The 24,607-nt window shown below is 49.9% G+C and overlaps 2 protein-coding genes across 2 annotated transcripts in view; both read left to right on the forward strand.

Annotated features, from left to right (window-relative positions):
* LOC309611118 (zinc finger protein 280A-like) overlaps positions 1–24,607 on the forward strand; it is a 157,664-nt gene that overhangs the window by 97,511 nt on the left and 35,546 nt on the right. The window lies entirely within an intron of this gene.
* Positions 1–24,607, forward strand: part of LOC309610706 (unconventional myosin-XVIIIb-like) — a gene marked incomplete at its 3' end in the record, with an annotated part of 30,262 nt that overhangs the window by 4,657 nt on the left and 998 nt on the right. The window contains exons 2-6 of the mRNA XM_082353899.1: positions 9,812–9,985; positions 13,105–13,195; positions 14,950–15,142; positions 18,810–18,890; positions 20,951–21,098. Coding sequence (XP_082210025.1) covers positions 9,812–9,985; positions 13,105–13,195; positions 14,950–15,142; positions 18,810–18,890; positions 20,951–21,098 — 687 coding nt within the window. The remainder of the gene's footprint in view (positions 1–9,811; positions 9,986–13,104; positions 13,196–14,949; positions 15,143–18,809; positions 18,891–20,950; positions 21,099–24,607) is intronic.

Consider the following 24,607-nt stretch of genomic DNA (forward strand, 5'->3'; position numbering starts at 1 on the left):
GATGTAAACAGTTATATTATAAAAGCCACAAACCCCTGAAGTGGCTGATGCTAGAAGGCTTCCCTGCCGGCAGCCCCGGGCTTCAGGAGGGCAGGGGGAGGAGGATGGAACCCCCGAGAGACCCGACTTCAGGTTGGCTTAGCCACTCTTGCTGGATGGCCCTGCAAAAGCCCCTCCCCTCTTTCTGGCCTCTGTTTCCCGTAAGTAATAACAGCAGCTGACATTTATCCAGTGCTTACAAGGTGCAGGTACTATTCTAAGAGCTTTGGCCATCTCAATGATCCCCTGGAGTAGGCACCATTACCCCATTTTACAGATGAGGAAACTGAGGCTCAGAGAGGGGAAAGGACTTGCCCAGTGGGGATGATGGACACTCTCTGGCGTCTCGTTTAGCCTTGCTCATCAGAGACTCCAGGAGGCTGTGACTCAGTGAGGACCTCACCGTACATGCACGTCTCACCCTTCAGTGACAGAGCGTAACAATACTGCTGACAGCAATGATGATGATGCTAATGATGGGATTAGTAGCTGTTACTGTTTACTGAGAATCTGCTCTCTGCCAGGCTTGATTCAAGTGCTGTGCATGGTTATTCCATTTAATCCTTGTTTACTCTATGTGGTGGGTTATACCCATCTTATGGGTGAGTCAGTGGAGGCTCAGAGAGATAAAGGCAATTATCTAAGGTCCTGGACTCAGGAAGGGGAGGAGCTCAATTTGGGACCGAGGAGTTCTGTCTTTGAGGCCTTTCTCCCTATTCTTCATGCCACGTTCTGCTGGATGGTCCACAGTGTCATCAATAAATGGGGAATTAGTCATCATACCTTTTCATATGGTTCTTACACTGATGAGATTAAGTGCTTAGCACAGGGCCAGGCATGTGGTGAGTACTCCGGAAACACCAGCTGTTGTTCCTGGGCTTCCCTTGGGCCCCAGCTTCAAAGGAGACAGTGTGATAAGTTGAGGGACCCCTGCTCAGTCTACCTTGGTGAGGGACCCTTGAATATGGAAAGAATGTTGGACTGGGGGCCAGCCAGAGCTGGGTTTAATCCTGGCTTCTGCCTCACTAGCTGTGTGACCTCACACAGGTCACTCACTGGCTGTTGGTCCCACCCCTGAGCCTTTGCTCCTGCAGTTCCCCCAGGTGATGAGTGACGCCTTCGACTGAGGTCTCCCTGGTGACTCTGCTTCTCAGGTCGGATTACCTGCTCTGGGGACACTCCCAGGCAGTTTCACACCCAGTGTCTTGTTTCATCCTTATAATGACCCATTGGGAGAGGAACCATCCCATTGTACAGATGTGGAAACTGAGGCTCAGAGAGGTGAGATTTCCTGTTTGAGATCTTGCAACCAGGCGGAAACTGCCTTTGGATGTCCAGCCTCTGGTTCTTTCCACAACTGCCCACCATCCCAAAGATGCCACGCCTTTCTCCTTAAGCCTCTTGATCAAATTAGTCCAGGAGACCCCTACCCATGCTCCCCTTCTCCTGTCAACTCCCGATGCACATTGGCATACTCAAGGTTAGAGCAGTCCTGCAGGGAAGCAGCCCATTTTGGTTGGTTTAATTGGATGCTGCCCCAGCTGATTTGTCCAGCAAGCCCTCTTTGTCCAGAACGCTAGAGCATCAGGGGTGGTCCAAGTGTTGTCTTTCCAGTTGATAGGGCGTGAGCAGTGATTTATGTTGGATTATGCGTGACTCAGCAGCGATTTATTGACGGCTTGTTGGCCAGGCCTTACGGGGTGCGCTGACTGCAGATGGACAGGTGACTTTCTCTAGGGTCTGTCCAGGTTTGCAGGGCTGCGTGGCACCCGGGGGCAGCAGGAACAGGTGGGAGCCCTAAGATGCAGGAAGAGACTCAAAGTTTTGGCCTTTAAGACAGTCCCATTTTCCAGGATCCCAGAAATTGAACTTGACCTGACGCCCCTGGGCAGAATTCTCAGAGTGTGATCATAATTCTAGACATTTATCCAGCAGATCCTGTGCTAAGCGATCTGCACCTGGAACCACGCTGACGCTTCACGAGGACTCCATGGGGTAGAGTCCCATTTTACAGGGGAGGAAACTGAGGCTCAAAGAGGTGACAGTTTTCGCCAACATCACGTGGCTTTTGGCAGCAGGGGTGGGATTTGAACCTGCGCAGTTTGTTTCTGGAGCGCTGCCTTTTCTCGTAGCACCCACAGCCTTTTAGGCTTGTCTGTTCCCTGCAGGTGGCCTCCTCCTTCATAGGCCTCCGAACTGTAAACCTCTGTGTGAGGAAATGTGAACCGGGAGTGCCGGCGTTATAAATAAGTCACATCACGTTCAGTAGTTCAGCAGCAGCATGGCTACTGTCGGAAGGAGAAATAACTTGGTTATTAATAAATGCAGGAGGTCACAGTAATTGATAGCAATTGAACTCACGGTGCATGAGGGGAGAACGGTCATGTTATTTTTTCCTCTTTCTCTCTTTCTCGGTTTTTTTTTTGTATTGAGCATAAAGGGGAAAACCTACCTTTGCAGGTGGATCTGAGCAGCTCAGAAACTACAGTTCCATAACTTTCCCTTACTCCTTCCTTTTTTCTTTTTTCTTTTTCTCGTTCCTCCTTTATTCATTCTTCTATTCAAATCCCTGCCTGCCTCTTACCGGCAGAGTGATCTTGGGCAAGTGACTCAGGTAAAGCAGTTTGCCCGCAGTCACCTGGTTAATCGAGGGCTCTCTGAGCTAAGCCAGTATTTCCTAAACCGGTGTCTCCTGGGACATTAGATCAAGATACTCTATAAAAGCATTCCAAGGCCAAATAAGTCTGAACAGAACATCCCCTTCTTGGAGCTTTATATGATAATACTTTAAAGGCTCTGAGATGACCCAAAGTTAAGAAACTTGTTTCACCAAAGCGATGCCCACATTGGTATAATGCAGAATTCATTTTCCCCCGTGACGCTGATGAACGTTCCATGGAACAACTACTATGAGGAGCCCCTTTGGGAAACTCTGAGCCCCAGCCGTGTGGCTTCTGTGCCCCGCTCCATATCCCTTTGGGCACCCGGGGAGTTTCTGACTCAGCCCTGCCCTTGGTAGCACATTGGCTGGGGCCAGGCCTCACCTCAGATGTGCAGATGGCTTCTGAATGATAGACAAAGGCGCACACACAACAGAGCAGCGTGCCAAGAACTTGGCTCCCTTTCAGAGAACCTTCTGAGGCCCTCTCTGAGCCTTGGCACTTTAAATGGGTGCAGCTGCTGAGACAAGGGTTCAAGGGGTAGACTTTCATGTGGGAGGTGATCCCAGGAAGTCCTGGGAGGGGCGTGAGGAAGAGAAGTAGGGAAGGAAGGCAGCCAAAAAGAGTGTCACCAAAACCGGCTGCCGCTGTGGGCAACTGGGGCTCCATCCCACTAGGGACCTCTGGGGGGCAGCATAGAGCACGCACCCGAGTTACCACACTCGGAGGGCCTTACCTTCGTCGCTGCTTGAAGGCCGGGAATGTTAATCCGTGCCACATCCTCCCATGCCCTGTTCTGCAGCAAATGCCAGTACGAGAGAAGGCCCTCAGCTGTAAGGTGCACAGTGAGTGCCAGGGGGTACTGTGGAGAAGCAACAGCCCTGCTCTGGTCCGCCCACCCTGTTGCCTTCTGAAGTCTGCCCCTGTTTCCTTTTGACCTGACCTACAGCCCACGTGTGTGCTCAAGCTGGGTCTAACGTGGGATATTGGGAGTACCAGAGCCGCCCTTAACCCCATGATATGACCTGGGGGTCCGGGGACCTAGACTCAAGTTCTAGCTCAGCCGTTTACCAGCTGTGTGACCCAAGGCAGGGCGGTGTCCCTTTCTGGGTCTTGGTGGCCTCTACTATAAATCAGGCCTAACAGTATTCAGCCTGCAGACCTCGCAAGGCAGTTGGGAGATCAGCCAAGGTCATACAAGCGTCCTCCCGCTCCGTATAGACACGTCCAGGTGTGCATCCTCCAGGCCATGGCGAGGTGCATGGGCCATTTGCTACTGAGCATAATAATAGAACTGGTATTTGCAAGTAGTTCTTTAATATAGAACTGTTTCAAGAGTGGGCGGTCTTATCAGACATGCATTGTATTTATGTAAATCCAGCCACGCAAAGGCAAATGTGAGGCCAGTGGTTACAGATACATATTTTTTCATATGTCATGGGCCCTAAAGGCAAGCCACCCATTTCCTTTGGTGTTCCACTGGAGGGGAAGCTGGCAGTGTTGGACTTAGGGAAATATGCTACAGTACTGTACAATTTAAGAGATCCTCAAGGGTAATTTTAAGGGTACTTGATATTTCACCTTAGACTCTGGTTTCAGAACAATACCCCCTTATGAGAGAAAGCTCCTCTGCATGGGCCCATGGTTAGCATATTGAGAGCTGGAGTGAGAAGGCTTGAGTTCAAATCCTGCCTCTGCCACTTACCAGCTGCATGACCTTGGAAGGTCACCCTCTCTGCGGCTCAGTGTTCTCATAGGTCAAGGGGCGATATTAGCATTGACCTCGTAGGGCTGCAGGGAGGGTTAAATGAGGCAGCGGTGTCCAGTGCTCAAGCCCAGTGCCTGGCCCTGGGAAGGGGTACTGTAGGTGCTGCTGTCTGATGCTGTGATGTTAAGGTCACCTTTGTAATACTGTTGGGCATTTGCGTTCTGATTCTTTTTTCTTGGATGGGTGAGACAGAGGATAGGTGACGGGTGGGGCACCAGGGAGCATTTCCTGTGGGTCACCATCACATGTCCTTGTGTGGTGTTTGCAGAAGAGGAGGCAGAGGATTCCTAGATGGTGTGCATGAAAGCCCATCGCAGAGCCGAACCCTGGGCCCGCCTGCTACGGGGTCCTGTTTCCCACCAGTGACCAGCAGCATGGCTGCAGCCAAACGCACCTGCCTGAAATGATCTCTGCACTTGGCGTTGGGATCATTCTGGGCACAGCCTCCTCGCCTCCTGCTGTATGGCAAGAAAGCATCCTGATAGAGTGTGTGATCCCCTATGGGGTGGGCTACGAGGCTGGGAAAAATCCACAGACCCTCCCCTCCAAGGTTTTTTTGGTCCTGTCTCTCTGTTTCCATCTCTGGCTTGTTGCCTCTCCCTCTCTGTGTCTCTCTGTGTCTCTCTGTGTCTCTCTGCCTCTCTCCCTTTTGTTTTATCTTCTATTTGACCTTTCCTGTTAGAGAAGGCAGCTCTAAGGTTCAGATGGGCTGGTTTGTGGGGGAGAGGGAAACACAGTGTTTCTCTCTCCCAAATCTTGGAGATCTGCCACTTTGGGCAGGGCTGGCCATCAGTGAGAAATGTTAATTTCGTCGTTCACTTCTTGTTTCATTTCATCACTCACCATATTAATGTTTATTGAACGCTTCCTGGTGCCAGCTCTCTTAGGCCAGAGCAGTGATCACACAGACCTCTGCTGGCACAGAACAGCGGGCGGCTGCACACGGTGTGACATCAGCACGGGAGGGTGGGGCTCCCCCACTGCCCCTCCCTCCTGGAACCACCTTGGACAGGAGATGAGACCTTACCTACCCCGTTCCATATCTGAATGATCTCAGGGGCTTAGAAGAGGAAAGCGAGGAGGCGGGGGAAGTGCTGGCACAGTGCCTGGCACACGGCACACGCTCCCTGCTTGGTGGCTGTCCTCGTTCGTTTGGTGGTGGCTTCACGGGGACTGGAGCCCTCTGCGTACTGGCATCTCCGACCTCAGTGGCATTCCGAGGATAGCTCTGTCCCCGGCTTTGGGTAGGTTGGTGGGAAGTGCTGAGCCCAGCGTGTGTCCGCCTTTCCTTGGAGGAGAAACGACCTCAGTGGGCTCAGAGTCCCTGGGCGTGACCGGCATCTGGAGTTCACCAGTTCGCTATCCCTTCTACACACGCTCTCCGTGAAGCAACAGACACATCTGCTGGAGGAGTCCCTGCAGCCCCAGGACGGGGCAATCCGGGTTGGGGTGAATGGTGCCCTCTTTGGTTTTGCAGGTGGAGAAGGGAATTCAGATTTGTTCAGCACCTTCTCAGGGCCAGGTGCTCTGCTGAGAACCTCACGTGCCACCATCTCGCCCAGTCCTTGCAGCCCAGCGAAGAGGTGTTTGAGGTTTTATGACTCCGTTTTGCAGATGAAGAAACTGAGGCTCAAAAAGGCTGTGAGACTGGTCCAAGGGCTGCCAGCTGGGAATGACGGGAACGGGACGCAGACCCTGTCTGCTCCGGTGCCTGTGTTCCTGCCCAGTCCCCTTTCTCCTCACCGCAGGTGCTGCCCCAGGGCTCTCAGCCTCCACTGAGAAGGCGTGGCCTCCACGCAGGTCTGGACGAAGACGGAGGGGCCCATGGGGTTGGATTTGGTGCCTGGCCAGCCTTCGGGAGCTGGAAGCAGAAATACATTTTCCCGGCAGAGCTCCCATGTGCCTCCTGGGTTTCACCAGCGGGCTGCTGCTCAGCGCATTTGGAAATATGCCCCTTAAGTCAGGCGGGACCTCGAGAGTCCTGCCCAGTCCACTTCCTGCTCCTCTTTTCAGAAACAACCATTGCCTAGCCCCTTCCTGAGCTCTCCCCAGCTCAGCCAGGCTATAGGTCACTGTGGGCAGAGTGTGGGAGACTGTTTCAGAGGGTGGCAGTGAAGGTGACGGGGCAGGAGAGGGGCAGGATGTTGCCCACCTAGACAGTCATCTCCTGTTTAATTCACTTTCAACCCCATCACAGGAAGAAGGAAATCTCATTCAGGGCTAGTAGCCTTTAACTCCTCTCTGTAATACTTGCTAATCTCCATTTTTCAACAAAGAGAAAGCAGACCTCAGACTCCCAGGTAACTGTATCTAATTAGAATCTAATGGTATTTCTGTACGCATATTGTATTTGTTTCTACTTTCTATTTGTGACAAGTGATAACAGTGTTGGTTCAGAAACTGGCCCCCACTGTGGTGGAGAGCAGGGAGAGACTGAAGAAAGAGGCAGCCACTCCAGATTGGTGGGTGGCAGGTGTAATACGCAAGGGAACTGACATACAGGGCTTGTCTTGGATGCTGCAAGAAGGGTAGGTCTCCACCCCCGCCCGCCAGAGTCTTAAAGTTTATAGAGGCCGGAACTGGGCTCAGTCACAGAGACCTTCTGGATGGTCTCAGTAACACCGCGCTCTCTCAAGGCTGTGTCCTTGTAACAGCTCCCACCGTGGGAGTGGGGGAGGGGCTGGATGTATATTCCAAGGGCAGGGGAGGGGGTGAGGAGTTTCTAATTGCCCAGGGCCAGCTCGCAGGTCACCTGGTGGTCATATTCTCTCAAGGACCTCCTTCAACAAATGGGTTCTTGTTTAAGTTAGTGCTATAACATTTCCTTTCACAAGGTATTTATGTACATGAAAAAGACTAGTGATTCCATTTAAAAGAAAGTCTTATCTAGGGACACAAGGCTTTGACAAATTTCCTAAAGGTGACATTGGAAGGATTGATTTTGGGGAAATAGTTCTTCCACTTAGCCTGATTTCTGGTGAGTTTTCCGAATCAGTTTTCTCATCTGTAAAATGGGAATAATACTGCTTTCGAGGACTTTTGTGAAGATTCAGTAATAGTAATAATAATAATAATAAGTAATTACAACTTGCATGTATTGAGTTTTTTTCTGTGTCACACCTGGAACTCCAAGACAGGCTTTCTGACTCCAAAACCCATGAGCTGAACAAAGATGACATGTTGAATAAAATGGGGTCAGTGAGTGGTAACTGCTATCATCACCATCACCACCGTCATCATCATCATCTCATCATCTCCACTATCACCTCCACCATCATCACCACGTCATCACCACCATCGTTACCTTCTTCACCATTTTTTAAAGTGGCAGGGGACTTTCCTGGTGGCTCAGTGGTTAAGAATCTGCCTGCCAATGCAGGGGACATGGGTTCGATCCCTGGTCCGGGAAGATCCCACATGCTGCAGAGCAACTAAGCCCATGCGTCACAGCTACTGAGCATGCGCTCTAGAGCCCGTGAGCTACAATTACTGAAGCCCACGCACTGTAGGGCCCACGTGCCGCAACTCCTGAAGCCTGCATGCTCTAGGGCCCGCGTGCCGCAACTACTGAACCCATATGTTGCAGCTACTGAAGCCCATGCACCTAAAGCCCATGCTCCGCAACAAGAGAAGCCACTGCAATGAGAAGTCCAAGCACCGCAACGAAGAGTAGGCCCTGTTCACCGCAACTAGAGAAAGCCTGCGCGCAGCAACGAAGACCCAATGCAGCCAAAAAAAAAAAAAAATTAATTAACTAAAAAAATAAAAATAAAGTGGCAGGACTTTTTTACTAGCCATGTAACCTCTCTGATAAAGCTGAGATTCAATCTCTAAAATGGAGGTAATAAAACGCTGTTCTTGAGATAATCAGTGCTGAATAACTGGCATGTAGGAGGACTTGATAAGCAGTGGCCAGAGCTCCTTCTTCTTGGGTATTGTCAAGGCCCCAGATAAAGTCTTTTTCCAAATTTCCTAATTTTTCTTAAACCAGGCAGATTCTTTAAGATGTCTGTTTGAAGAATTGGGCCCTTATGATCTCTTTCTCACGGATTGAGAAATCTCTGTTGGCAGCTGTGATTCTTATTTCAAAGAAGGAAACACATTTATGGGAAGATAGGAGTTGGGAGAAAATTACTTAAGGATGGAACTAGTGTTTGCTTTAATAAGTCATTATTTTTTAAAATTTGGATTACAAAGTTAGTGCAGAACCACCGCAGAAAGTTTGGAAAATAAAAAATTCCCCTACCCTGTGATTGTTCCGTATTGGGATATATTTCCTTTTTGTTATTTTTTTTAATAGTAGTTTAGAGTGATTTACACAATTGATGTCATACTGTGGCGTGATTTTCTAGCCCATTTCATTTAACATTTTGATTATAAGAATTGACCATGTTGTACGGTCTTTGTTGCTGATATTAAGTGGCATTATAATAGTCCACAGAGAGGTTCCCCATTGCTTCTCCAACCTCGTCTGGTTACTCCCCTCCCCGCTTACATCCCAGCCACGCTGACCTTCTTGGCACTTCCCTAACACATCATGCTCATTCCTGCCTCAGGGCCTTTGCACCACCTCCTCCTTCTGCCTCTAAAGCGCTTCCCTGGCTCTGTGTGTGGCCAGCTCCTTCTCACCTTTCATACCCCCAGTCCACCTATCACATCCTCGTGTAGAGCCGCCTCTGACCACCATGCATCCATAGCCAGTCCCTCGGTTTCTCTTGACCCCATCACCCTGTTTTATTTTTCTCCTTAGAGGGAAAAAACAACTTTATAATTTCATCACCTGAAATATTTATTTATTTGCTTACTTGTTTATTGTCTCCCTCTCTCAAAAGACTGTAAGCTCCGTGAGGGCAGACACTTTGTCTGTCTTGCTCATCACCGATTTCCCAGAGGCTGACACAGTGCCTGTCCCATAGTAAGAGCTCCAGAAATATGTATGGAATAAAGAGGAGGGTGGTTAGATGGTTGGATATGTGGCTGGGTGGGTAGTTGAGTGGCTAGGTTAGTGGGTGGCAGGGGTGGTGGTTGGATAGGTCAGTGGGTATGTGGGTGGGTAAGTCATACTCTTACTGACCATTCCCCAGTCCCATGTTAGAGTGTTCCCCATGATATTTTTAATTGCTTTGGGAAAGTGAGCAATGCAAATGGCAGGGAAATGGGACAAACTTGTCTCTTGGGAAAGCATCTCCTGCCCAGGGCCATCAGCTGGGGGCTCAGGCCTGGGCAGTTGTTCAGGCTCTTGCTGAGGGTGGGAGGTGGCGAGATTCTCCGAGGTGTTCTTGGTCGCCCGCCCACCACCTGCCCGGGACCTCACCACCCTCCTTCTGCTCTGTCCCCTGCACAGTGGGCCGGAAGCAGTTCATGCACTTCGAGTCGGCCAACCACGCAGCAGAGGCCCTGGGCTGTGAGTATGAGGACCTGAACACGGCCACCTTCAAGCACCACCTGCGACAGATCATTGAGCAAGTGACGTCTGGGCCAAGCCGCCGGGGCCCGGAGGATGAGGAGGCCAGCTCAGGTACCTCACTGCTGCCTCTCTGGGTGGGTTGTGTCCCTGCGGGCCAGCCCCTGGGGACACACCAGCATCCTTTCACTATCCATCGAGGATTTCCTGAGGGTCTACGGTGTGCAGACCTTCTAGGTGCAAGGGAAGCCACTCCCCTGGAAATGGACTTGGCTCCTTCTGGCACCGTGCTTATGGTCAGATAGTTAGCTCTGCCCAGGGGTCAAAGGCTGCTGAAACCCAGGAGGGGGCCCTGTGCTGCAAAGAGGGGATGCTGTGGTTGGTGCCAAGGGACCAACGCGTTTCCAGTGGACATTGTATCTGCTGAGCCCCTACACTGTAGACAGAAGACTCACCTTCCACTTTGAGGAACAGAAGTAAGGCCAGGATGGTTGGCCCAGCTGGGAGGACAGTAGATAAGGTTGGAGAGCTCAGTGGGGTCAGCTCACATAATAGTCTGTAAACTAGGGGTTTTCTGCTCAGACCAAGGGAAACCGTGGAGGCACACAGGCAGGGGAATGGCATGATTTGTTTTATTCTTCATGAAGCTCAGCCTGGAGGAAGATCAGGGAATGAGTGGGAATGGGTACAAGTCACCTTGGTGAGGTGATGGAGGTGGGAACAGATGGGATGAGGTGGACCAGTTCAAGGTCTAGTTTACAGTTAGAGCTGATGGCATGGGCCCTAGGTGGAAGCGAGGGGCCAGGACACCTTCTAGGACTTTGGCCTGAGCAGCAGGAGGAATGGGAGTGCTTGAAAAGACCCGGGGGAAAAACAGGAGCTTTGTACTGCACCTGCTAGAGTGAGGTCTGCTGAGTGCCAAGTCCGCAGCCTCTGCAGCCAGATGCTTTGGCTGCAGAAGGTGAGGGCGGAGGGACCCCTTGGAGCCCCAGGGTTCACTGAAAACTCTCTAAGAGTAGCTCTCCCAGAGACCACAGAGTCTGGGCTTAGTGGGTAGCAGTGTTTGGAACTGTGGTTTTGGGGTCCATCTCTTAGAGACCCCTCGGATTCCCGTGGCTGCTCCACCTGCCAGGGACTTCAGCTTGATGGCTGATGTCACTGAGACTCCACTGCCTTCCAGGTCTGTGCCCTGGTGTAAGCTGGGGTCTGCTTAATGGTTACAGTTCCTCTCGGACACAGGCACACACACATACCATGCACAGGCATGCGCACACATGCATGTGCGTGCACCATCACATGCACACAATGCACATATGCACACACGCACACACGAGCACAGATGCATGCACACGCTGCTTGGTGAAGCTGAGTCACCCTCTCAGGCTGAGGTCTCAAGGGTAGACGTTAAGCAGGCAGGGGACCGGCAAGCTTATGAGAGATGCTGGGAGGCTGTGGGTTGCCCAGCAACGACCCAGGTTGGGGGCAGAGTTAAAGCAGGGACGGGAAATGCTTTGGGGTTGCAGTGGGCTGCCTGGAATGTGCAAGCAGAACTGTTTCTCTAGGCACTAGTGCGTGCAGATTTGGAAATTGTGTTTCCAGTCCTGTGGATGGAACCAAAACCTAAGGGTCAATATTTGTGATCTGAGCCCTCCACTCCTTATCCCGCTTTGCTCAGTGACCCCTAATCAAGGCTGGCTGTTCTAATGGGACCAGTGTGTGTGTTTGTACAAAATTGGGGCCGCCATTATAATAATTTTCTAAGCTTTTTTTATTCCTCCTAACACTATAGGCAGGCACTTTTCCATCTCATTCAGTATTCTTCTAGACCTGACTTTAAATATTCCTTTGTATGGATGGACTACAAATTATCTAACCCATTTCCTATTGTTGGATGTTCAGGTTGTCTCAAACAAGTGATTTTTTTTTGCCAATTTAAGCAACAATTGGGAGACCACACATACTTAGAAATCTTTGTTTCTCTGAATTATTTCATTAGAATAAAATCCTAAGAGTGAAGTTATTAAGTCCAAGTATATGAACATGTTATGGCTTCTACTATAAAATTGCCAAATTTCCCTCTAGAAAGAGGGAACAACAGATATTTACTGAGTAACTACTATGTGTCAGGAATTGGGGATTTGGAGCCAGCAAACCCAGAGGTAGTCCTCATCCTCAGGGCGCTCCCTGCCTGGGTGGTGGGTGGGGGAGATGCAGGTTAACGAAATAACCACAAAGTACATATGTGCTGTGGTCAGTGCTGTAAAATCAGGGTAGATCTGTCCTCCTGTGTCCGGTTTACTTCACTTAGCATGACGTCCTCCAGGTTCATCCTCCGTGTTGTAGCAAATGGTAGGATTTCCTTTTTTTTTTTTTTTTTTACTATTGAATAATATACTACTCACATCAGAAATCTCAAAAAGTCAAACTCATAGAGGCAGAGAGTAGAATGGTGGTTACCAGGGCAGTGGAGGGAGGGGGAAATGGGACATTTTGATCAAAGGGCACGTAGTTTTATTGAAGATGAATAAATCCTACAGGGTAGATGAATAAAATGATCAGTAGATGAATATCTCTACTGTACAGCAAAGTCCCTATAGTTAACAAGACCATATTCTATACTTAAAAATTTGTTAATCTTATGTTAAAAGTTCCTATCTCGTGAGCACGCATACACACGCACGCACACACACACACACACACACACACACGCACACGCACACACAAAGAGGGAGGGAATTAACTTTTAGAGATGATGGTTATGTTTGTGGTGTGTTTATGGTGATGGTGTCATGGGTGTATACTTCAAACTCATCAGGATGTATACATTAAAAATGTACAGGTGTTTTGGTATGTCAATCATTACTTCAGTTTGAAAAATAAATAAAATTTTCAAAAAAGCAAGGTAGACCTGGGAATTGGCTTAATGGGTTGGTGGTGATGGTCAAGGCAGGCTTCCCTGAGGAGGTGACATTGGGTTGAGCCCTGAGGGTTGAGCAGGAGATCACAATGGAGGTTAGGGAGGTAGGGCCAGGTTACACAGGACCCTGGAAGACTTGGTAAGACACTTGAACTTGGTCCTAAGAACGTAAGTAATTTCAGCAGTAGGGGGACGTGTGTGTGCGTGTTGGGGGAAGATGCGCTAAGGCCAGTAGTGATGGCATTGGAGCGACGTCCTCGGCCCCAGGCAAGGTCCTGACCACGGGGTGCCAACCCCCCCCTCTTCCCCACTGTAGGGCTCAAGATGACAGGAGTGGAGTGTGTGGAGGGCATGGTCTTGGGCCTGTACCAAGAGGTCTTTGCCGCCGTGGTCTCGCTCATCAACAGGTAATGGCAACCTTCTCCCGGTTACAGAGGCGGCCTCTTTGCAGTGTATGAACGAGCCCAAGCCCGGGGAGTTTAGCAGAGTGGAGTTTTGTTGAGCCGGAGAGGGGGTTGTTGAGCCATGTCTTATGGTGCTGGGTTTAAATTCCACCTTGGCCACCCGTGGGCTGTGTGACTTTGGGGAATCAGTTCACCTCTCTGACCTCCCCTTCTGCATCTGTAAAAATGGCTCTTTCCTTCAGGGTCACTGCAAGGATTAAAAGAAATCACTAAAAAATTAAACAATAAAGTAAAAAAAGAAGTAGTGTCTGTAAACAACTTTTCCTAATCGTGATCCTAAAATACTGCAGGTATCTGCAGGTAGTACGGCCGGGAGCCTCTGTCCTCTACCGTGCTGAGTGCTGCTGAGCCCTGGGGAATCTTTAAGCAGTTCCAGTGAGGCCAAACCAGAGCTGGGCCAAGGGCTTCCCTCCCTCCTCTGTGAAAGCAGGAGGCGTAATTAGGCTTCTGACATCCTGTTAAGGGGATGAGGCTGGCGTGTAGCAACAGTGCAAGTGGGGTTCTCCACAGACACAGAATCGGCTCCCTCTCTTGCTGCTGGAGTAATTACCCTCTGAGACCACAGACACATTATCTAGAAACCAGGGGGATCATGCGTGCTTAGGGGAAGAAGTATTGATTGGTGAGCTGCCAGTGGAGGGCGGCTGCTTCAGCCTGCAGAGGGCAGCTGCTTCCTGGTTGGCTCTGGGAGCCTGCCTCCATAAAGTGGGTGTATCGGTGAGAACGATACCCACTGTGCTCACGTTTATGAGCACCTCGCAGGCGTCTGGCTTTCTGAACATCAACTGATTTAATCTTCATGCATGTCTATGTGGTGGCTGATTTTATTGGCCCCATTTTACAGATGGAAAACCTCAGCAAGTAACAGCAAAGAGCTCAGGTTCAAACTAAGGGCCCTCCAAAGTGTATAGCTGGTCATGCTAATGATAATAATAGCAGAAAACACTTACCGCTTTGCCACGTTCAGAGCCGTGGATGTCTTACCACATCCAACCCTCCCAACGGCCTTCTAAGTTCATCTCCGTCATTAGCCCTTTCACAGCTGAGTTTCAGAGAGGTCAGGCAACTCTCCCAAGACACACAGCCCCTCCGTGGCTGAGCGAGGGTTGGAGCCCACATGTGACTTTCTCCAGAGTCTCTTAACTCCTGCTTTTTGATGTGAATAATCCCTTCTCTGTCCCCCTGATAGATTTGTCAAGAGGCTCCAAGGAGGTGATGGCTTGAGAGATCTTTGTAAACTGAGGCAGGCACTGAACAAAATTGTTTTTCTATAGCAGCGTGTCACTAAGCAAGAAAAGGAGACTCTAGTCTTAACTTTATAGCCAATTCGTGGTGTGACCTTAAGCAAGTCATTTCTCTCCTCTGGGCCTGGTAGAGAGAGCAGGTTTCCTGAAGGCCTGCGGTGTCCATGGGAGGCACTTTCCATACTTCAACTCCTTCTCTTCTTACTGCAGCCCCTGGGGTCATCCTACTCATCCCTACCACCATTTAACAGTGGGGGAAACCCATGCTCAGAGAGGTTAAGTAACTTTCCCAGGGTCACACAGCCTGCAAGTGGTGAGATCTGCTGGATCTGCAGACCCGCTCAGCATGCTGCTCCGGTTTCTCCATCTCTGCGATGCAGGGGTGCGGGAGGCTTGGACCAGCGGGGTTCTAAGAGTCCATGTCCTCTCGGGGCCCCTCTCCTTTCCCCCCAGATTCTTCTCCTCCCACCACCTCTCCATGGCCTCCATCATGGTGGTGGACTCTCCAGGCTTTCAGAACCCCCGGCACCAGGTCAAAGGCCGGGCCGCCACCTTTGAGGAGCTGTGCCACAATTACGCTCACGAGCGCTTGCAGCTGCTTTTCTACCAGCGAACCTTTGTCTCAACGCTGGAGCGATTCCGAGAGGTATGGCTGGACTGGGGCGGGGCCTTCGCAGGGCCTCAGTGAGGGCGTGAGGCTGGGCGGGGCAGGGGAGGGGGTGGTCGTCTGGTCCTCCGGTAGGTTTTAGCTTCATCCTGTCTGGTCCGTCGATGATTAAAACCCAAACTCCAGGCCTGGCTCCTGGGCCTCTGCTGCTCCCCTGTCTCCCTCTACAGCCCAGTCTCCAGCCACGGCCCCTGCGCCTTACAGTCCAGAACTTGGGGTTCCCCAGGCCTCGCTCCCACAGCTGTCCCTTGTTTGTGCTGACCTCTTCCTCCTCGCCCACGTACCCAAGCTGAATCCTCCTCCAACAGTTAGTTTGCATCTTCCCCGTGGAAGGCCCTTCGTGCCCGGTTGTGGGTGAAAATAGTGGGTTTGCACACCTTTTGGATCATAATGTGGGAGCATCTAGGAAAGGTGAAGATGCAGTTCCCTTTCTTTTTTTTTTTTTTTTTTTTTTTAACTGATTGGAAATTGGATGCAAACTAAGACCACTTGACTGTTACTGAAATGAATAGCCCAGTTTGCTTTTTTTTTTAAAGAAATTCACGTTCTTTTATTTATTTATTTATTTATTTATGACTGTGTTGAGTCTTCGTTTCTGTGCGAGGGCTTTCTCTAGTTGCGGCAAGTGGGGACCACTCTTCATTCCGGTGCGCGGGCCTCTCACCATCGCGGCCTCTCTTGTTGCGGAGCACAGGCTCCAGACGCGCAGGCTCAGTAATTGTGGCTCACGGGCCCAGTTGCTCCGTGGCATGTGGGATCTTCCCAGACCAGGGCTCGAACCCGTGTCCCCTACATTGGCAGACAGATTCTCAACCACTGCGCCACCAGGGAAGCCCGCAGTTCCCTTTGTACGAGGCCCCCCGGAGAAACTCTGTATATGTGAACCAGGAAACCTGTACAGGCACGTCCCTGCCTGCCCTCCTTTACTTATACTTAAAAAAATTTTTTGAACTGTAACATTTACACAGATAAGTGCCTGAATCAGAAGTGTACAGCTTAGTGAATTTGTCCAACCATGCACACTCATTGCAGCTACCACCCAGGATAAAAGGAGAGAACATCGCCAGCACCCCAGGCGCCCCCTAGCATCTGCTCCCTCCTTCCTCCCTGAAGGGGACCCCTTTGGCTCTAGCAAGTGCTAATGGCAAAATATGAGAAATGATCATATTGTTTATTACTAGGATAATGGGTATTGAAATGATGGTCATTTCTTTGGTTGGAGCCCACACAGCAATAAACATGAAAACATCAATATGAATAAATCTTAAACACATGGCATTGCTGAGACCTGGGGTCTCACTCTAACTCTGTCACTTATTGGCTGTGTGGCCTTAGGAAAGTCACTCACCCTCTCTGAACCTCAATTTCATCACATGTAAAATAGAAATAGCAATACTCCTGTATCAGTTACCATTTCCCGCAATAATTCTGCATAATAAACTATCCCAACACATAGTAGCTTAAAAACTAACCTTTTGTTATTGCTCGCAGGTCTGTGGGTTGCCTAGGTAGCTCTTCTGGTCTTGGCTGGGAGAGCATGTGCCTGTGGTCAGAGGCAGGTTGGGTAGGTGGCTCTTGGCTGGCTCTCCCCTGTGTCTGGGGGTCAGCTGGCCATGAGCTGATCCAGGCAGCCCTTTGGCTAGGATGACTCACCTGTGTTTCAGGACTGCCCTGTCCTCCAGCAGGTTAGCTCAGGCTGTTCTCGTGGCACTGGGCAGGGGTCCAAGAGAGCGAGCAAGAGTGCTCAGGGCCCCTTGGGACCGAGACTTGGAACTGGCAACGTCACCTCTGCTGTATTCAGTTGGTCACAGCAAGTCCAAGGCTGAGCCCTGACTCACGGGGCGGGGAAATGGCGTCCACTTTTTGATGGGAGAAACTTCCATATCTGTACAGAGAGTGTGGATACGGGGAAGGGGAGAGGTGGCGGTTATTTTCACGATCATTTTTACCGTACTGCCTAAAGGCGCTATTTGGAGCAGTTGATGAAGTGGGATAGAAAATGCGTAATCTGTATTAGGCATTCCACATATGGTAGCAGCCATCATATTTCACTTATTTCTGATGATCAAAGTAAAACATTTTTTTATTTAAAAACTGGAAAGTGCGTATAAGTGTCAAGAAGCGGAAAACACAATCTCTTTTAGCCCCACCACCCAGAGGCAACCACTGTTACCACTGTCTGTATCTTATACCAGCCATTTTTCCATATATGGTCTTCTCTACAGATTTCCCATCCATCTGTACACACGAGTTTGTAGTGTTTTTCCTCGTAGCATTATGTTATTCACATTTCCTCACTCCATTCACAGCTCTTAGTAAGGATGCATGTTTGTGGTTATGTCTGATTCTATCTGAACTCTCTTTTGGCCATCTGGGTTATTTCCACGTTTATGCTGTTATAAACAACACTGTGATGAACATCTTTGAGCATAGCATTATCTGGATGTTTCTGGTTACTTTTATATGCCAACTGTTATTATCCATAGTTTTTTTGCCCCATCCAGCACCCAGCACTCAGCCCAGCACTTATTAGGTACTCAGTAAATATTAGAAAAGTTTGCCCTGAATTATCAGTTCCTGATAAAGCTCTCACCATGATTGCTGACCACCCTGAGGAACAATATCAGGATATTATTGGGATGCTGGTCTGTATCCTTTCTTCTCACACAAAGGCTAAGGGGTGATGATAAAAAAACAAATAAAGAACCCGATTAAAAATGGGCAAAGGAGTTGAATAGATATTTCTCCAAAGAAGATATACAGATGGTCCATAAATACACGAAAAGATGTTCAGCATCACTAGTTCAGGGAAATGCAAATCAAAACCACATTGAGATACCATTTCACACCCACTAGACTAAAAAAAGTAAGAAGTGTTGGGGAGGATGTAGAGAAGCTGGAACCCTTGTGCACAATAAAAATGGTGCAGCTGCTGTGGGATACAGTATGGTGTTTTCTCAAAAAATTAAAAATAGAACTATCATTTGATCCAGCAATTCCACTTCTGGGTATCTACCCAAAAGAATTTCAAGCAAGGTCTTGAAGAGATATTTGTATGCCCATGTTCACAGCAGTATCGTTTGTAATAGCCAAAAGGTAGAAGCAACCCAAGTGTCCATCAGTGAATGAATGGATAAAGAAATGTGATCTATTCACACAAGGGGCTATTATTCAACCATAAAAAGGAAGGAAATTCTGACACATGCTATGACTGGATGAACCTTGAGGACATTATGCTAAGTGTGCAATAACCCAGTCACAAAAGGACAAATCCTGTACGATTCTGTTCATACGAGATATTTATAGTAGTCAGATTCATAGACACAGAAATAGGGAGAGGGAAATGGGGAGTTAGTGTTTAATGGGTGCAGAGTTTCAGTTTTGCAAGGTGAGAAACGTTTTGGAGATGGATGATAGTGACAGTTACACAACAGTGTGAATGTACTTTACACCAATGAACCATGCACTTAAAAGTAATTTAAATGTTAAATTTTATGCCACGTCTACTCTTACCACAATTAAAAAATAATGATAAAAAATGGCCAAAGTGTGATGATGAAAGTCCTCACTTTTCTTTCCTCCTTCAGAAGCTTCTTCCCCTTCAGCTCATGGAAGGAGCTAACGCTGAACTTCTGTGACTTTCTAGGAAGATGTTCCTGTGCAGTTTGACCTCCCGGAGCCGTCCCTGGGGACCACGGTGGCTGCTGTGGATCAGAGTCCCTCGCAGGTAACACGGCCTCTCAGATGCCGCACAGCCTTTTTAGAAATCCTGGCAGATTTGAGCCTTTGAGCTACTAGATCTCAACGCTGCCTGCACCTAGCGTGACCCAGGGATTGTTAAAAACACTGACGCCTGGGACCCACTCCCCGATTCTGCGTTGATTGGTCTGGGGGGTGTGGCCTGGGCAAAGAATATTTACATCCCATCAGGTTGCGAATCTGAGTCTGCGTCTTAGAACGCACCCACACCTGGGCTGTGGTCTGAGGTGAGGGGAGTCCAGGGCCGGTGCCCAGTGATCTCCAGCCACTGTCACCTGGAAAGATGGGGTGTTCAGACGAAGGTGCTGTGCCCAGCAGAGACTGGGACAGTAGGGGCCCCTGGGGGATGGAGAGCGGGGGTGATGGTGGATCCAGGCTCTTGAGCTCCTTGGAGGCAGACAGGCTTTAGATTGGGGGATACCTGAGTCTTTATCTCCCTTTCCCCAGCCCCAGACCCCACTGTGCTGACCCCAGATCTGCACCTATGCTCAACCGTCTCCCAGAGCTGCCCTCGGCCATTGCGCATCTTGGTGTGAAAGTACTTGGGCCATGGAACTTGCTGGGCTCCGGTCCGATCTTGGTGACCTTGGGCACGTCACTTAACCTCTCCAAGCCTCAGCTTCCTCATCACCCAAGTGGGAACGATAGATGGTATCCCCTGGGTTGTCGTGAACGCCCGTGGTATCTGGCACGTAAAGCCCCTGCAGGGTGTGTGGCCCACAGTAGGTGTCCCGCAGGTTGCATTTCTCCTGCACTTGGACACCTTGTCCTGGTCCCTTGGCTTCTCTGGGCTCACAGCGGGCTGTACCTGCCCCTGCAAAGCTCTCTCAGTCTGTGAGCCCAGCCGGCCCTTCACACCTGCTGCTGCTGCTTCTTGCTGGCACCTCTCAGGCTGGTTCCCCATCCCTGTCCTGCTTCCTCACCTGGGAGGGGCAGGCCTGAAGGGACCACCCGGGCAGTGCAAGGAGGGAAGGACTATGGTATCCCCGGTACCCCTGGGCAGTGGCTGGAACAGCTAGCTTCTGGGGATGGGCTGACTGTAGGTTTCAACCCCAGCAAATAAGGCCAAGGTGAAGATTCAGGATACCTGGGATCCAGGTCCACTTCTGCCCCTGGGCCTCTCTATGTGACCCTGTACGTGCCCCTTCCCCTCTCTGGACCCCTCTCAGTGGGGTGTGGACTAATATTCCTGAATTAGGGTGACCAACTGTGCTGGTTTGCCAGGGACTTTGCTGGCCTCAACACTGAAATCCTTACGTCCTGGGAAGCCCCTGGCCCCAGGCACACTGGGACCGTTGGCCATCGTATGCATCACATTCCCACTTTAACCACTTGGCACCATTTTCAGATGTGTCAGCCCACTGTGGGCCCTCGGATAAGTCCCGCAGACTCTCCGGACCTCTTTCAGTTTCCTGTATGCAAAGCGTCAGGGTCGCCTGGATGGTCTCTGACACTGGTGGCTAGATTTAGAATTCCGCGTCTGTGCCACTGAACCAACTTCACCTTCTCTAAGACATGCTTTGGGAACTTTTTTTTTTTCCCTCAAGATTTTAGTTTAAAAAAATACAAAGACTTCTAAGAGGAAGTGATGCGGATGGGATTAATCCTTTCATGTTTGGCTGTGCACGAATAGACCAGCTGCCTGTGTGGAGCCAGAGATGTATAGTTTACAGAGTGCTTGCCCTTATTAAACCCTCACGACAGCCCTCGGAGGAAAGGATTACCAGTCTCCATCTTGCAAAAGAGGAAAAATGAGGCTCAGAGAGGTGCAGTTAAGTTGCCCAAGGTCACCCTGGAAATGAAGACAGAGGCAGGATCTGGACCCCTGGTATCCAAGAGATTGTTAGTTTTGTGGCTTCGACACTGAGAGTCTTGCAGTGAGTGGGAGTGTGGTGTGTAGGGAGTGTGGATCTAGGCCTGTGGTGCCTGGGAGGCAGGTCCCCCGACTCCCACGGGTGGGAAGAGAAACCCGGGCCTGGCCTCCGTCAGAGGATCAGGACTCCTCAGTGTATCCTGATCTCCTGCCAGGTCCGCTTGCCAGCCAGAGGAGGTACTGAGGATGCCAGGGGCCTCTTCTGGGTCCTGGATGAGGAGGTCCGGGTGGAGGGCTCCGGGGACGGCGTGGTGCTCGAGCGCCTCTGTGCCGCCTTTGAGAAGAAAGGTGCTGAAGCTGAAGGTGAGGGAGCAAAAGGGGGCGGGGTGCTGAGTCCAGCTGGGGTTAGAATCTGTCTTTGTCAAAGCCCTGACAAGGCCTGCACAGCAGGGTGGGGGAGTCTGAGTGCAGAAACGTCTGTGCATGTGCCTGGGTGAGCTTTCATTCATTTGTGTGTTCATTCGTTCATGTGTTCCTCAAGTGTCCTGAGCAGCTACCGTGTGCTGGGTACCATGCTATATGGCGGCAAACGCACTGATGGGATCTGTGTCCTTGCTGGGGGGAGTCGGGGATGGGGGAGATGACAAGCTAACACATAAGTGCATGTGTGGCCGCTGAGCCTGAGATGGCAGACTGGGGTTTGGTGGTGGGCAGCAGGCAGACCTCATTCCTCTGGGAGCCGGGGGCCCTCAGGGGAAGAGGTGTGCCGGTGAATGTGACAGAGAGCAGGGAGCGCAGTACAGGACAAGGTGGGAGATGTCATCTGGGCTCAGACCTCAAGCCCTTGCAGGCCTCACAGAAAACGTTGGTCTTAACCCAAGAGCAATGAGAAGCCATGAAGGATTCTAGGCAGCAGGGGGTATGGTCAGATTCATGTCCTAGAAAGTTCACCCAGGCTGCAGTGTGGAGACACGATAGGAAGGAGGCCAGGGAGGTGAGAGCGGAGCTGCCTGCCCTGGGGAGGTGGGCAGACTCTGGAGGTACCGAGCAGGCAGCGTCCCCGGCACCGGGTGATGGGCTGGATTGACAGGAGGAAAAGTGCGAGGGGAGAAGGACACTTCGAGCTGGGACAGTGGGATCAGAGACCACAGGGTTTGGCACGTGTCAGCCTCAAGTTCAAGTCCGGCTATTCGTCGTTTCACCAACGTGGCACCAACAAATCTCACGTAGTCTTGAACAATGGGGTTGGAGCTCGCCCTGGCCTCCCTTTCACCAGAATTTCCACTGCTGTGATTGGGTGAGAGGATGTACCTGTGGAGCTTTGTCGTCAGCTGCCAGGTGTGATGTCATTGATGAGGCCGAGGCTGTGGATGCGACGAAGAATATCATCCCTGTCGTTCCAGGGGCTGGAGGAATGCTGTCTGCCCTCCACGCAGGGCCCATGCTCTTAGCTTTGTGCAACGTCTGGTAGAATTCTGTCACGTATTTGGAGGTCGATATTCTTACCCCCCAGGATGAGGAAAGTGAGTTCCAGAGAGAGGCTTGTAGAGATGCTTGTCTAAGATCACCCAGAGGGTGAGTGTCAGAAGGCAGATTCAACACAAGCCTTGTCTGGAGCTAAACCTCTGTGAGCCTCCCTCACCTGGACGCCCCCAGGCACGTAAGAAGACAAGTACACTCTGAGGTCTTTTAGGTCCTAAGTGACATGGTGGTCAGGATGTGGGCTCATTCATTCACTGGTTCATTCAACAGATATTTCAGGAGCACCTAAAATGTGGTGGCCACTGCCCTAGGCCAGGAAATACATCTGTGAACAAAACAAAAATCTCCACCCCAAGGGACTGACATTCTAGCAGAGGAGATGTATGATAAGGCAAAAAAAAAAAAAAATCTGTAAGATGTTGAGGACCACAGTTCTGGTTTAGATCACTAAAGGAATGAGGGTTGGCAGTGAAAATGGCCAGGGATTCAGCCCTGGGATGGCTCAGAACCTTCACTGCAGTGGGCGGACTTCTGTGGTATAAGTGTTCGCCAGTCTGTGAGTCACCCACCCACCAGTTATGGGATTTGATTTTACTCTGATTGCGCCCCTCCTACCGTCTCATTGTGGCTTCTCCTTTGTCTTTCGATGAGAGGGTGTTAGAACACATCCCTGGACCCAGGGCAGTACGAAGTGTATTATGGTTAGACCCGAGGACTCAGCAGGCCCGTAACTTTGGTCTGTTCGCTCCTGTCTACCTTCCTACGTCTCCAGCTGTCAAGATTTGACAGTCGAACCAGCAGATGTGATGTGTTCAAAGCATTTGCTTCTGATGTCAGATAAGCTCCTTTCCCACATCTAATTTCTCTGTAAAAGCAGAATTGTCGTGTTATTATGTGTATTGTAATAATGCTGCTTAGACTTTTTAGGTTAGAAAACTGGTGGCTTGCCAAAGACCTCCAATATAGAAAATGTCAGTCTCTAGCACTGTCCCATGTGACTTGAGGGGCAAACCTAGATAATACCAGATGGTCACACGCTATCTATTTCATTCCTGCCACAGGATTAGCTGTGTAAGTCGGGAAGTCTGTAGGTTTACAGGTGGGTAGTAAATGCCCTGTTACCTGCTAAAGATGAGTATCCGTGGTTTGCTCTAAGGCAGGGTTTCTCAACCAAGGCATTGACTTTTGGGGCCAGATAAACCTTTGCTGTGGTGTGTGAGTCCTGTGCATCGTAGAGTGTTTAGCAAGGTCCCGACCTCTACTCACTAGGTGCCCGTAACGTTCCCTCTCTCTCCTCCCAGTTGTGACAACCAAAATCACCTTCAGACTTTCCCAGATGTCCCCTGGAGGGCACACTTGCACTCAGTGAGAAGCAATGGACTCAAGGCTACCAATATCTTTGAGGTAGACTTGACGTCCTGTTGTAAAAGCCATACTCATTCTCCTGTTTTTATTTTGGAAATTAGATGCCACCGTTCATGATCCTTATTCAGATGTCTGTAATTAAGTTTAGTCAGACTACCCACTCACAGGTGGGACACTGAGACAGAGGGAAACAGCTTGTCCAAGTCACATGGCCACATCCCTTGCCTCCTAAGAAAACGTGTCACAAGTGAAAGCAAGCTGGCTCTTGTAATATTGACAAGTCTTTTTTTTTTTAAACAAACGTGCCAGTTTTAGAGTTGTTCTTTGCCCTCTAACCTTTTGGAGGGCTTACATAGCCTTCAATCTTCTAAAGAAAAGAACTGGGGCACTCTTTCCCAAGCAGGAAGCAGTTTCACTGGCAGTGTGTGGGAGGCCTTGGGGACTTGGAGGATGAACACTTGTCGAAACAGGGTTTATCCCGATATGCTAGAGTAAGGCTCAGTGCACCACACCGGTGTTATCAGGTGGTGTTGGTCAAATAAGTAGTACTACAGAGAGAATCTTACTTTAGTCAATTTAAAGTTTTGAGATCTCACTATGTTTTTTAAAACAGGTATTCAATACATGCATTTGGTAAAAGAGTACAAAAGGCTGTTTGGTACATAGCAGCCAAAGAAAAACAATGTGGCTATTCCGTGCTGAGCTATGCTGTGAGCATTATCAAATAGATACTGGATTCTGAGGCCTTTGTTCAGGAACAAAAAAGAATATAAAATATCTGATTACCACAACTAAGGAGCCGGCCTGTGGCAACTAAGACCCGGCACAATTAACTAACTAACTAACTAACTAACTGACTGTTTCTTAAAATCTCATTAATGGGTATTTAATATGATTTTTTTAAATTTATTTATTTATTTTATTTATTTATTTTTGGCTGCGTTGGGTCTTCCTTGCTGTGTGTGTGCTTTCTCCAGTTGCGGTGAACGGGGGCTACTCTTCGTTGCGGTGTGTGGGCTTCTCAT

Source organism: Balaenoptera borealis (assembly GCF_965194805.1).
Source record: "Balaenoptera borealis genome assembly, chromosome: 14".
NCBI lineage: Eukaryota > Metazoa > Chordata > Mammalia > Artiodactyla > Balaenopteridae > Balaenoptera > Balaenoptera borealis.